General features: G+C 40.8%; 1 protein-coding gene across 2 annotated transcripts in view; it reads right to left on the reverse strand.

The window, feature by feature from the left end:
• The window catches only part of RARB (retinoic acid receptor beta), a 107,414-nt gene that overhangs the window by 16,206 nt on the left and 77,124 nt on the right, over positions 1-14,084 (reverse strand). For both annotated transcript variants that reach the window (XM_035128838.3, XM_088653757.1), the window contains exon 4: positions 2,348-2,508. In XM_035128838.3, coding sequence (XP_034984729.2) covers positions 2,348-2,508 — 161 coding nt within the window. The remainder of the gene's footprint in view (positions 1-2,347; positions 2,509-14,084) is intronic.

The raw sequence follows: 14,084 nt of genomic DNA on the forward strand, positions 1-14,084 counted from the left end.
CGTTTCCCACGCATGTTGTGCAGAGATGAATTTTGATGCTGAGACTTGCCCTAGGACATTCTGCGCCATAAAGGGGTTAACAGTCACCGCTTTGCTCATGGAAACTTTTCCTTCTCCTACCAGTGAGTCTGCATCCTTAAGATTTATTTCAGACCATCCTCAAGGACCTCAGTGAAATACTGTAGGTGGGGGGGTGGGGAATAATATCAAGATGTGCAGCCATTCAGGTTGTAATTAAATTTAATAGGCAGTTTATCCACTTCCACAGGGGGGGAAATGGCAGCGCAGAGCAGAGCCTAGAGCAGGAAATCATTTTACAATAGGGTATCCATCTGGAAAGAAGACGTTGCATGAAATCAGCTAGTGTGAACAAAATCTTGACCGGGATCTTATGAGCTCGGTTTATCATGCTCCTCCGCCCACCATCCCTGAGCCAGGCAAGTTTGACAGAGATGCTTTTGAGCGGATGCCCGGCAGCCTTAACAAAATGCAAATCTGATTTGGCGATTATGCAAGCTGATGAGAAGAGGTTAGTCAATAAAGCGCCAAGTTCACTTGCTGTTTTATTGCACTGCTTTGCTATGTCAAGAGGGACCAAAAATGGCTGTGCCTCACCTTACGAATGCTGTAACCAGAAAGCGCTGCAACAACATTCTATTCGGTAATCAGAGCTGCTAAAAAGCACCACTTGGAAAAAAACAAGCACGCTTGTAGTCGTTCCCCTCGATATGGAAATATAAAACTGAGTCAGCATTGATATGCAGGCTGATAAAATATGGAATTAATATAAAAGAAGGTTAGAAGCGGAAATTCCAGGATTCACTCTCCATGGGTTCTGAGAAGTATCAAACTGGTGGAGTTTTGCTGAATGTTTTACAACAGCATGATTTCCGAGTGTTGTTGTTTTTTCCAAGAGTGTTCAGGCATGCAGCTTAAGGACCACATTTCCCATAGTGCTGCAACGAAGGACATATGGTGGAATAATACTATAAGGCCCCCTAGTGACATTTTTATCAGCAGAAAAGCCCAGCCATGCTGTAAAATCCAAACACATGGCCATTTTTAAATTTTCTTTATTTTTATTTTTCATCTAAATTGATCCCCTTTGGTGATTTTTTTTCAGGTTTTTTTTTTTTTGGCAGCAATCTGCTGCATCTCCAACTAAGAATATAGTCGGTATCTGAAGAAGTGTGCATGCACACGAAAGCTCATACCAATGACAAACTTAGTTGGTCTCTAAGGTGCTGCTGGAAGGATTTTTTTATTTATTTTGTGAAGAATATAGAATAAGATATTTATGGAGACCCACACTTTTTTTTGCTCCTCAATTCTGTTTAACCTATTGAACACAATTTCTGGTTTGGTTTGGTTGGGAGAGGCCTGAGCCCCTGAAATGAATGCAGACCTCCTCTAGTCAGCCTATCGGGGGGTCTCAGGAAACCCTCATTTGTTCCTGACCGCTTTGGAGAACAAAATGACAGTTTGCAAGCGCAAAGCAGATGGGCTGGATTAAACGGACGGCTCACAAATTTGGGAGGTGACTACCTTATCAAAAGCAACAACACACTATTTTTTGTTCAACGGGCTGCAAAACATTCTGTGCAGATTTCTATGCCAAATAAAGCTGGAGTTTATAAAACATACCATCTTTCCTCATGAAAATACCTAAGAAATTTAAAATGAGGGAGCTGTCCAATTTATTATTATTATTATTATTATTATTATTATTATTATTATTTCTATATGGCAAATTCATATTAAAATCTATGTGGTGTGCAGAATCTGGGTTAAAACAAAAATTAATTATCAATATGGTATGGTACTACAATATTATCCAATATAATATGAAGACTGGTCTTGGAATACAAAGCAATCCCCATCAGGGAAAATGTGTTCATTTCTCTTGTTTGTCCTAGCAGGAATGAGCAGACTTTCCCCCCTACATGGCAGAGATTTACAACTCACTCATCACTTTCCTCTTGCATGTCCTCTAAGTACCTTGCAGCTCCTCCAGAGTGTGGTTCTTCTACTCTCGATAGGCCTCTGTTTCTGTGATTCCCACTATGCTATCATTGATCATTTCAAAATCTTTAAATTTTTGTTTTATTAAATGGATCTTTTTTGCCCCATCACCTGGTATGTGGCTCCCTCCTGCTCTCACGCATAGCACTACACAGCCTGGATCATACCAACAAAGAAAGAAAGAAAGGCTTTTGGTATGAAAAAGGCTTCTGTTTCACAGCATGGGGTTGAATTAAATACTTCCTGGTCCCTTCCACATCAATTAACGTCTGTGATTCTAACAGCCCACCAGACCCCTCCAGTCTTCAGTGCACATATCTCTTACCGTAGTGTATTTGCCCAGCTGGCAGAGAGAAGGGAAGGTTTCCTGGTGAGATTTTCGGATTTTCTCTGTGAGATCATCCAACTCTGCCGTCATTTCGTAATTCTCCATAAACTCCTGCTTTAAAGGCTCCTTCTTCTTTTTGTTCCTGTCATTTCTGACAGCTGGGAGGGGGGCAAGAAGGGAAGCAGTTCAAGTATGGCACACTAACCAAAGTCCAACAGCTCTTGGTTACAGCACCAAACGTTAAAGAAGCAAAACATACCGAGAGCACCAAAACACCACTAAGGAGCAATAAAATACAACAGGGATATAGGAAGTAAGATCACTGGTCCTTCTAGCAAAAGATCACCTAAACCAGGGTGGCTAACCTGCGCCCATCCAGGTGTTGTTGGACTGCAACTCCCATCAGCCCCCAGGCAGCATGGCCAATGGTGAGGGCTGATGGGAACTGGAGTCTCAAAAGGCCTCATGAGGAATGTTTGAAGGAGGTATGTTTAGCCTGGAAAAGAGGAGATATGACAGCCATCTTCAAATGTCTCAAGGGCTGTCACGTGGAAGAGGGAACAAGCTTGTTTTCTCCTGCTCTGGAGGGTAGGACTCGGACCAATGGCTTCAAGTTACAAGAAAGGAGATTCCGACTAAACACCAAGAAAAGCTTTCCGACAGTAAGAGCTGTTCGACGGTGGAACGGTCTCGCTCGGAAGGTTGTGGACTCTCCTTCCTTGGAGGTTTTTAAGCAGAGGTTGGATGGCCATCTGCCATGGATGCTTTAGGTAAGATTCCTGCATTGTAGGGGGTTGGACTAGATGACCCTTGGGGTTCCTTCCAACCGTAACATTGTATGATTCTAAGGTCTAGAGAACCACAGGTAAGCCACTCTCAGTCTATGCAAACCATCCATGGCTCAACAGGATTTCAGGAGTCTTTACCCAGGCCTACCTAGAGATGTTGAGGACTTGATCTGGGATCGTTTGCACACAAGGTATGAGTTCTACCATTGAGCTGAAGCATCCTACCCCACAACCCCCAATAATAATAATAATAATAATAATAATAATAATAATAATAATAATAAATAATATCCTTCATAGTAAATTAACCCAGATTGACATTGTACGGTAAGGCTGTTCCTAATACAGTGCAAGGATCTCTCTTCAGTTATTTATAGGCAAACTTCATGCAATGACACATGATATTATAATATTCATCATTGGCACTGCCCATGGAATCACTTTGTGCTATAAGCAAAGGTGTTTTTACCTCCAAGTCTTTTACCTCTTGGAAACGGCATTTTGATATGTTTTGCTGCAATTTCCATTTTTATATAGGATCATGCTGCTTGGTGGCCAATTATCATTAGATTAACACCGAGATACCAAACTCAGTAGTACCACAGGGACAAAGGCAACATTCCAAGTATGGAGTGGATTGAAATTGTGGTTAGGGTAATACTGTATATGTCTGGGCTGAGGCACTCTGGGAGATAAACTGAATTAACCAGGTGAGCTCTAAAGGGAATAGCACTACATCTAGACTCTGATGGAGGATTAAGCCTACTGTTAATACAATGCAGGCCCCAATGGAATCAGTATATGGAGTCAGCTACCCACAATCCCCAAGAAGCCCAAAATGTGATGTCATTGAAAGAGCACTGGGTCAAATCATGACTGCCTTGCAATAAGTTACCTATGCCATCTTAACCAGTGACAACAAGGCTAAACTACAAACATGGTTTGCTTGTATAGTCAATGAGAAGAGTGTAAATGGAAAATTAAGAACCAAGGGTGATGAAAACGTTGGCCTAGGGAAGAGTTGGACCAGGACTGTGTAGATATCATTGGTTATTTGGCTACCCCATTTTGTTAATGGCTATTCTCCTGCTGCCCTCAAAATTGTTTTCTGTGAATCCTTTGGAGCTCATTTTATGGACTGTGTAGTATGGAGACAGGCTCAAATCCACTTGTCCCCTTTTCTCCCTCTAGGAATAGGTAACCAGTTCACCCGCAGAGAGAATCCAGCCCACACCATCTGAAAATACCTTCCTCGGAGGGACGTGAACCGTATGGCAAAATGAAGCCAGAACTGCAGCCAAGCTCACAGGGTGGATTTGATTTAAATCAATCTGATTTAAATCACGATTTAAATCATGATTTAAATCACTAGTCAGTAAGGCTTGATTTAAATCATAGTTTTCTACATAAAGACTAATTCTTGCTGGTATAACTTTAATATGCAAGTAGATGAAGATTTTTAGAATAACAACTTTTCATATTAGTTTTTTATCCCCAGTTTAATGGGTTATTCATATTTGGACAACTTTACTGTTGTACTTAGGAAGGAGAAAAATAAGCATTACCTTAATAATAATTTAAATAGATTTATTCAACTGAAACAATAACATTACAGCATATGTTATTTGCTTAAACAAACACCCATGTTTGTTAACTAATTTGGCTAAACAAAAACAAAATATATATATTTTAAGAAACTTAGACTGTCAGCCCAGCCTACACATGAAAAACTTAAATACTGTCCACTCTAAACAATCAGAAAAATATTGTTTCTATGCTATTCACTGAACTTCTTGAAACTTAGCACTGAAGGGGTTGATTCTGTATTCATAGGTTTATAGAACAATAGGATTAAGGTCTTTTTCTCAACTCTGTTCATGTTATAACATTTTTGCTGTGAAGAAGAGGCATGTGATCTCTGTTGAGTCAAATTCAGTTTTGAGAACTGCAAAAGTAAACCAAGCATCTGTGATAATATCTTGTAGGCAGAGAAACTGCCCAATAATCTTACAAAAACCTCTGGAAGAGCATGACATTGTGAATGGATTAATGGAATTTATTTACCCCAAAAATTAAACATATACAACCTTATTCTACATAATTAAAAAACTAATCTTTATTTCATGATGGAATAACCTTTGGATGGTAATATATTTTCCTCAAAAAGCATTTTATTTAAAAAAATCCGATTTAAATCAAAAAAATCCGATTTTTTTTATTTTTTTAAAAAAAATCATTGATTTTTATCCACCCTGCAAGCTCATCACCCAATAGCAGAAAAGAAACCTAGAAACACAAAGCAATTCCCATCTGAATCATCTGGTCTCTGGGAGTTCTTGGCAGCAGCTCGCAAGATTGCCCTAAATAAGGTGTTTGTGTTCTACAAGCTGTTCCAAGCTATTGAGCTAAGTAGCTGCTGAGGCCTTATGTTTAGCAAATGTGTCAATCAGCACACAGAAATATATGCAAATGGAGCTCTATGGCAAGAGGCCTGCTGCTCCTTGCAGTGGGAGAGGAGTTGACATAACAAGGAAGCAGGGCAATTCTACTGCCTTGGCACAGCGCTGCGTTTGCTATGCTTGACCACCAGCAGCTACCGTAGCTACGGTAGCTGTTGTCCATCATGCACTCTGGAAAGGCACAGGAGCCGCGTTAGAACAAAGGTGGCAATCCCATAGGCCACTGCTGCTGTTGTTGGGGGTCAAACATATGTCCTGTGTGTCTCAAGTCATAGGGGGGAAACTTCGTTTTCGGGTGGCGTGAGTTAGATTTGTGTTCTGAAGCAGTACAGGGAACCTGAGTTGATGGAAAGAGAAGTGAAATATTACACTGACAGCTAACACATCCCTCCAGGTGTCCCTATTTTCCAGGGAAAGTCCCAGCTTTGCAGAAGCCATCCCAGTTTCTCATGTGATCCCAGAATGTCCCGCTTTTCCTTAGGATGTCCCTATTTTCATCAGAGAAACGTTGGCGGGTATGGAGTTATCTGACCCCTGAGCCATCTGAGGGCAGCCCTGTATAGGGAACGTTTTTAACGTAAAATGCTTTATTATGTTTTTATGTATGTTGGAAGCTGCCCAGAGTGGCTGAGATAACCCAGTCAGATGGGTGGGCTAGAAATAGAATGATGATGATGATGATGATGATGATGATGATGATGATAGATGCCCTTATTTTCATCAGAGAAAGTCATGCCTTTTAATGTAATTGTGCTATCAAAAAAGCCCCACCCTTTAATGTCAGGCACACTTAAAGCTGCTATTCTGTAAACACTTAGAATCATAGAATCATAGAGTTGGAAGAGACCACAAGGGCCATCCAGTCCAACCCCCTGCCAAGCAGGAAACACCATCAAAGCATTCTTGACATATGCCTGTCAAGCCTCTGCTTAAAGACCTCCAAAGAAGGAGACTCCACCACACTCCTTGGTAGCAAATTCCACTGCCGAACAGCTCTTACTGTCAGGAAGTTCTTCCTAATGTTTAGGTGGAATCTTCTTTCTTGAAGTTTGAATCCATTGCTCCGTGCCCGCTTCTCTGGAGCAGCAGAAAACAATCTTTCTCCCTCCTCTATATGACATCCTTTCATATATTTGAACATGGCTATCATATCACCCCTTAACCTTCTCTTCTCCAGGCTAAACATACCCAGCTCCCTAAGCCATTCCTCATAAGGCATCGTTTCCAGGGCTTTGACCATTTTCGTTGCCCTCTTCTGGACACGTTCCAGCTTGTCAGTATCCTTCTTGAACTGTGATGCCCCGAACTGGACACAGTACTCCAGGTGAGGTCTGACCAGAGCAGAATACAGTGGTACTATTACTTCCCTTGATCTAGATGCTATACTCCTATTGATGCAGCCCATAATTGCATTGGCTTACTTGGGAGTAAGCCCTGCTGATCTAAGTGGGGCATACATTTGAGTAGAAATGCATAAAATCTGCACTGTTAAGAAAGTCAAAGTCAGATGAAGCGATAATTTAGCACTTACACAATTTACTGAAAATGGTGAGGTGCAAATTTGAAGGGTGTAAAGAACTTATGGACGAACAAAGCAATACACATACTCAGTGATATCGCTAATTCAACGTAAAAGTCAATGGCAAGACTCTTCTACAGGCCAGGGAATTAAATAAACATACAAAAATCAGTAAATTCCAAGCTAGTGTTCCCAGAGTGACTGTAACTGCCGTGCTGTGCAAATACAGAATATGTGATTATGCTGTATATTGTATTTTATGTAAGTTATATCTTCCCAAAGCTAGTTATCTCTGCACAAATCCCAAGTGCAAGATCATGGGCTTTAATGAAGTCACACCAACTATGAATCTAACTATTGTATTTAACATGCCTGGAGTAATGTTGATATAAGAATTCGTTATAGCCATTAAATACTTAGGACTCAAGTGCTGCAGTATTTCATCGTTCCACTGAGTGTGTTGAATGGGAGGCAGAATGCTTTGGAGAGCCAGGCTATTAAAGGGGAAACACTGGCACATATTTGCACACCGGGTGTATATAGCTGCACTCACACGTTTACGTTTTATAACATATCTATACCTACATGCAGAGCCAACTTTACCCAATGGTTGAAGTGGGAACCAAAGGCAGGGGGAAAGGAGCTTGCTCTGAATCCTACCAGATGGGTGTAGACCCTAGGGTACAAGACAACAGTCCACACCATTTTCTCCCTGGAAGGAGACCAGCAAAGCCTCCTATTCACCAAGAGACTTCTGTAGAGGCGGCATGGGGGTAAGGCTGCAGGGGTGGCAACAAATCTGGTCTCCAAGGACTGTGTTGCAGCTGTTACTGCCACTGCCGCAAGAGCAGTGGATGATGAGTTGCTTGGAGGCTGGACCTTTGCTGCCCCTGTAGATCCTGACACCCAAGGCAGTTGCCACACCTTGCTTCACGGGTTGGTCGGCACTGCCTAACGGCCGGCACTGCCTAAATCTATTTAAAAATACAACAGCAGGGCCATCACATACTTGGTTTTGCATTCATAATAGGCATCATTCATTCACTGAGTGTACTTTTACCCCACTCATCCATTGTGATAGCCATTCTCAGGGTGGTTTACCACATATTGAAAAAGCCAAGCAGCTGAACAGTTTTTTAAAAAAGCGTATTAGTTTTCTTAATTTAGAGAAACGGCATTAGTCAATGTCCTCAATTCGCTCACATATCCCTAAAATTAACACTCAGCAACAAGTGGCTAAGAAAACTTACTATTAAATGATTAGTGAATAAAGAAATAAGCCAAACTTTTTGTCACCAGCCAGCATCCACAGCACATTGTTCGACCACATGTACATCCCTACAGCTCCATACCCAAGCAACTTATGTATCAATAATAATAAAAAATTCACAGTATTAGATTAGCATATAATATAGCCATAAAACAAGGGCTTAGTTGAGCAAAGTTCCTTTGCTTCGCAGGTCAAATGCCTGCTGGAAGAAAAATATCTCAACCAGGCAGCAGCAAAATTCCAAAAGAGGTGGCTGAAAAGACCTCACCTGGCAGGGAATTCCACCACTTAGGCATTGCCAGAGAGAAGGACCACTCTTGCATCCCAACTACAGTGGTTGCACCTTCACCACTGGTGGGGATGTGAAGAATAAGCCACAGGCCTTATTGAGCAGCCAGGCTCATATGGGAGATGGCTCTTTAAGTATCCTTGGTCCAAGCCAAGGATCATACTACAGTGGAACCTTGGTTTTCGAACGTAATCCGTTCCGAAAACCGAGGATCAATGGGCGGCCGGCAAAATCCATTGGAAAAATGGAGAAACACACATCGGAAGCCGTTCGACGTATGAGGCACGTTTGAAAACGGAAGCAATTACTTCCGGGTATCCGGTGTTGGCTTCCGAAACGCTTGAAAACCGAGGTTCCACTGTGCATAGTCCCTTTGTCTTTCAGAAAGGACAGAGCAGATTACCCAAGGCTCACAGTGGTCTTCTATCCAGACACTGATGAGGTTTACATTGACTTCACTACATGAGCCAGCCTTGCTGCTTTAGTTGCTACCAATGAGCACAGGGCTGATGTCAGCACACAGCACCATCCCAGGGCCCTGGCAGGCTGTGCCACTTATGTCAGCCCTGCATCATCCGTGCTAGGAGGCTGGATCTGTGAGTTGTTCACTGCTTTGATTTCCTACAAAGCCTTGGTTTGATGCAAGATTGTGGACAATTAAAATGCCAGGTGGTTCACCATTGTCAACTGTCAGTGGCACCAGCTGATTCTGACGTGGGATGGGACCTGAGATACCTTTCAAACATTAAGCTCTCGAATGGACACCTTAGACAGTTGTACCACTCCCATCGTTCAGCCCGGACACTGAGGTCCAGCGCCGAGGGCCTTCTGGCGGTTCCCTCACTGCGAGAAGTGAGGTTACAGGGAACCAGGCAGAAGGCCTTCTTGGTAGTGGCACCCACCCTGTGGAACACCCTCCCATCAGATGTCAAGGAAATAAGCAACTCTCTGACTTTCAGAAGACATCTGAAGGCAGCCCTGTTTAGGGAAGTTTTTATTGTTTGATTTTTATTGTGTTTTTAATATTCTGTTGGGAGCTGCCCAGAGTGGCTGGGTAGGCCCAGCCAGATGGGTGGGGTATAAGTAATAAGTTGTTGTTGTTAACTTCCTGAAGTCTGCCACCTTGGTGTTTCCCCCCTATGTTGTGCTTTTTCATCACTTCCTCTTAAGATATGCTGAATTTGCCTTAAGGGGGGGAAAAGATTAAGATGATCAGCTTGGGCTTAGTGCCAGAATCTGGTAATAGCTGTGCATTTCATTTATGATTTACAGACTACCCTCACTACTGGAAAGGAAACTTCCAAGCAGGGGTTTATAGAATGTGAGAGCAGGCAGAAGGAAGGAAGGAACATCCTTCCTTCTCCCGGGTTCTTCTTAAGAAACAAGTTTATGCTTTCACTCTTTGCGCCAAAAAGGTGGCATGGGAATGGAAAGGGGTGTGTGGCAACCCCAGAACCTATCCTTCTGTCAGGGAGCCCAGTCTTCAGGGGACATCAAATAGTACCACAGATTTAATGAAGGGTGTAAGATGCCTGAAAATAACTATTGGGTTGTTTATTATTATTATTATTATTATTATTATTATTATTATTATTATTATTGTTATTATTAAAAGGGTATTGTATGAAGGAAAACCAGATGACACTAACTGATACATACACAAGGCACCCACAGAAATCATCAGTATTCCAAAGGTAAGGTTAATATGCACAGTTTTAAAACACAGTTTTAAAACACAAACATCCTAAATGAATTTTCACACTGATACATGTAGAATTTAATATACACTGAATATATCTAGGGGCTTGATACATTCAGATATATCAGAGGCTTCCTACATCACAATTTCAATTTCAATTTCAATGGTGTTTGAAATGAGATGTTAGTGTATAAATATTCAGCACATGCAGACACGTATTAAAGTAAAGCACATAGCAAAAAAAAAATTACAATATAATAAAATAAAATATATTGTGTAGTATCCAGCACTATCTGAACCAGCTTCCGAAAATGTGAAGAGAGCTTCCTTTTTTTCCTCTTTCCCCTCCCACCAAGCCTCCTGCGGCCCTTGAAATCTGTTCCACTAGTGAACAGACACATTTTTCAGTTATGGATTGAGTTATTCTACAAATCAAAATTAAGGTACTGGAAACTGGTACACTGTTGGTTTTCTCTAGGTGCAGATATAGTTTAGAGAGGCAAAGCCCTCAATGTGTCCACACTTAAAGACATTTCTCTAGTAGATTTGTCCTTGCTAATTTTTAGCATCCTCTCACACAAAAGGAGGCAGTAGTTTTGGAGGAAACCAAAATGCTTTAAAGGACTCGGACAACACATGAACCACGTGTACATCACAATTTCTAGACCCTGCCAAACAACACATAGAGACTGAATTCTGCCTGGTTTCCATGTACTTTTCATTCATTACATAATTCTTGCTATATTGCTATAAACTTGATCTATTATAACCTTCAGTACTGTACATTAAATGACATTGAAAATTAGATTATTCTGATTATTAGAGAAGTGAAAAAGGTACTAAACATCTGTAAGCCTCATAATCAATCACTGTAACCATCCGAGTGCAATAAAAATCAATCAGGAGCTAGTGCATTTAAATCTAATTTTTTAAGCATGACATTTCCCTCCAAGTTTCTTTCTTTAAATGTCACCCTTTTCTAGTACAATGATTGATTCTATCCCCAGGGACAGCCCGTGAACACGAGCAGTTTCATCTACTCTGTGGAACAGATATTTACCCCTAAATATAAAAAATAACAGTGAGCACTACATTTACCTTAAGCAAAGAGATATTAGTATTAATTGCTAGGTGCTGAATATCAGATACAAGTGGTTAAAATACACCCTGGCCATCTTCACTGTCAACATTTTGTGTATTTTTATAGACAACAGCTCCTAGAGGAATAGAGGCAGTCATTCAAAATAAAAGCTTATGTGGATTTTTAAGCAAGGAGTGGAATAATTAAGTTAAAGTGAACATTGAATTGCCATTATTAGGCTGCTATTAGGCAGAAGACACGCCCATAATTAGGGATACATGAAGTTTTCCATTGCAGTTTCTCATTTGTCAAATCAAAAGTTCAGTTCTTCTTATTTCCACATCAGTTTGAGTTACCGTATTTTTCTGCCTATTTTGGGGGACTCAGATTTAAGAAAATGGGGAGCGATGTATCCATGTATAAGATGCCCCCTAATTTCTGACATTATTTTTTAGGGATAAAAATCTAGTCTTATACACGGAAAAATACGGTAGTTAGTTGGGTTTTTTTTTAAGTCCTCGTGAAAATTCACCAGTGTTAATTGCATACAGGTTTGTATGCAATTCTGCCTAAAATAGTCTGCATTATCATCATTGCTAAGAGTACCCAAATTCAAAATTGTCATCTAAGAGCTAAGTCCCAACGCATAGTCCCAACAAAGGCTTGGGCTCTCTTTTATTAAAGCCAATATTCCTGATGCATAGAGATTCCCAGTTTTGCCCATCTCACAGGTGAGAACATGGAAACCTCTGCAGATCCAAAACTCTGCCTATTTTTTGGAGCTGCTTGGTTATGGCACAATTCCTTAATGTGGGATGAGCTCCGATATCATTTTGATTGGAAGCGCTCACACACGTTAGAATATATACATGCACGATCTTTTCTGCCCAGTCTACAAAAAGAACAGCAGCTGCCTTGAAACAACAAGCATTTGGGCTGCAATCCTACACCTGCAAGTTTACCCTAAACTCCATGACACTTACATCTGAGTAGACATGTACATCTGAGTTTTGACTGTTAATGCTTCCATTGAGAAATCTGAAAAAATCCCAAGTATTTAAACTATGAGACAGAGGCCACAAATAGGTCATTAGCAAGTTGTCTCATCCGATTCCAGCTGTTCAAATGCCCTTTGGAGCTACCTTCTTGAAGCCAATGCCCTTTGGACCTATGGTTTTGAAATCTGGAACAGCAATTTCCATGGACAGTGGATTACAGAAATAAATAGCCAAATTTGACCTTCCTAGCATACATCACTCAAAGGCTGGTCATCTAAGAATGTATGAATATTACATTAATGCTCCCTAAAAGTCAGGAGAAAGCCGCCTAATTTGGAGAAATGAAGGTCTCCAGAGATCAGCAGATCAGTTTATTGGATTTTTGAAATGAGAAAACATTGATAGTAACCGAGTACACTGCCTGATATCAACCCTCCGTTGATAGTAATTAGCTTAATTTTACGGTAGGCTTGGATAAAGTACAGTCGTACCTTGAAAATCGAACAGCTTCGTTCTCGAACGTTTTTGGCTCCCGAACGTCGCAAACCCAGAAGTGACTGTTCAAGTTTGCAAACTATTTTTGGAAATAGTGTTTTGAAAAAATAAGAGGGTTCTGACCTCCTTTGCCTGGTCCTCGGACCCTAGTGGGCACAAAGAGTCCTTGAAAAAGAGTACTTTGCAGAATGGTGCTTTTATTACAAAAACAAAAACTTCTCCAACCACGACCAACAGCTTTACACATCAAACGCAACCAGCTTTCTACCCTCTAACCCAGTGTTTCCCAACCAGTGTGCCTCCAGATGTTTTGGGACTACAACTCCCATCATCCCTAGCTAGCAAGACCAGTGGTCAGGAATGATGGGAGTTGTAGTCCCAAAACATCTGGAGGCACACTGGTTGAGAAACACTGCTCTAACCAACCAACCAACCCTAACATTGACCACTCTATATATACAGGTACAATTAGGTGAAAGGTTGCATGAGTCCTTATAGGCCGCTGACTCATGTTGACTTAAGAGTTCTTTTAGCATTTAAGAAACAGCGGCCAATTTTTAGCCATGACAAACAGAACGTCCGACGGGGCTTCCGATTGGCTGCAGGAGCTTCCTGCAGCCAATCAGAAGCTGTGCTTTGGTTTTTGAACATTTTGGAAGTCAAACGGACTTCCGGAATAGATTGTGTTTGATTTCCAAGGTACGACTGTAGTCCATAACATTTAACACTGGGATGGATGGAACAGTCTGTTTTTGCTCTATATCTGTTTCATTCAAAAGTCTGTTCTATCCAATTTCCACATTAATTTGCATTTTTATATTAAAAAACAAAACCCACAGAAATGTTGTTTGAGCAAGTACAGAATTTCAAAATTTGGAGAAATGCATGATCCAAAGAAAAAAAATTATGTTCCAACCCATTCATTAGGTGGATCAGTTACTTCAAATCAGAATTCACAGAAATCGTATTCCTTAAGCATTCCTAATGCAACCTGCAAATTCTTTAAAAAAAAAAATGAAATAAAAGATATTGAACAACAGATGTTCTTATTTCAAACACATCATTCTTATTTCAAACAACTGATGCAAACAGTCAAATAAAAGAAAGTAAAGAATTACTCTCATTCTCTGAACTTC

Source organism: Zootoca vivipara, chromosome 11, assembly GCF_965207765.1.
Source record: "Zootoca vivipara chromosome 11, rZooViv2.hap1.1, whole genome shotgun sequence".
NCBI lineage: Eukaryota > Metazoa > Chordata > Lepidosauria > Squamata > Lacertidae > Zootoca > Zootoca vivipara.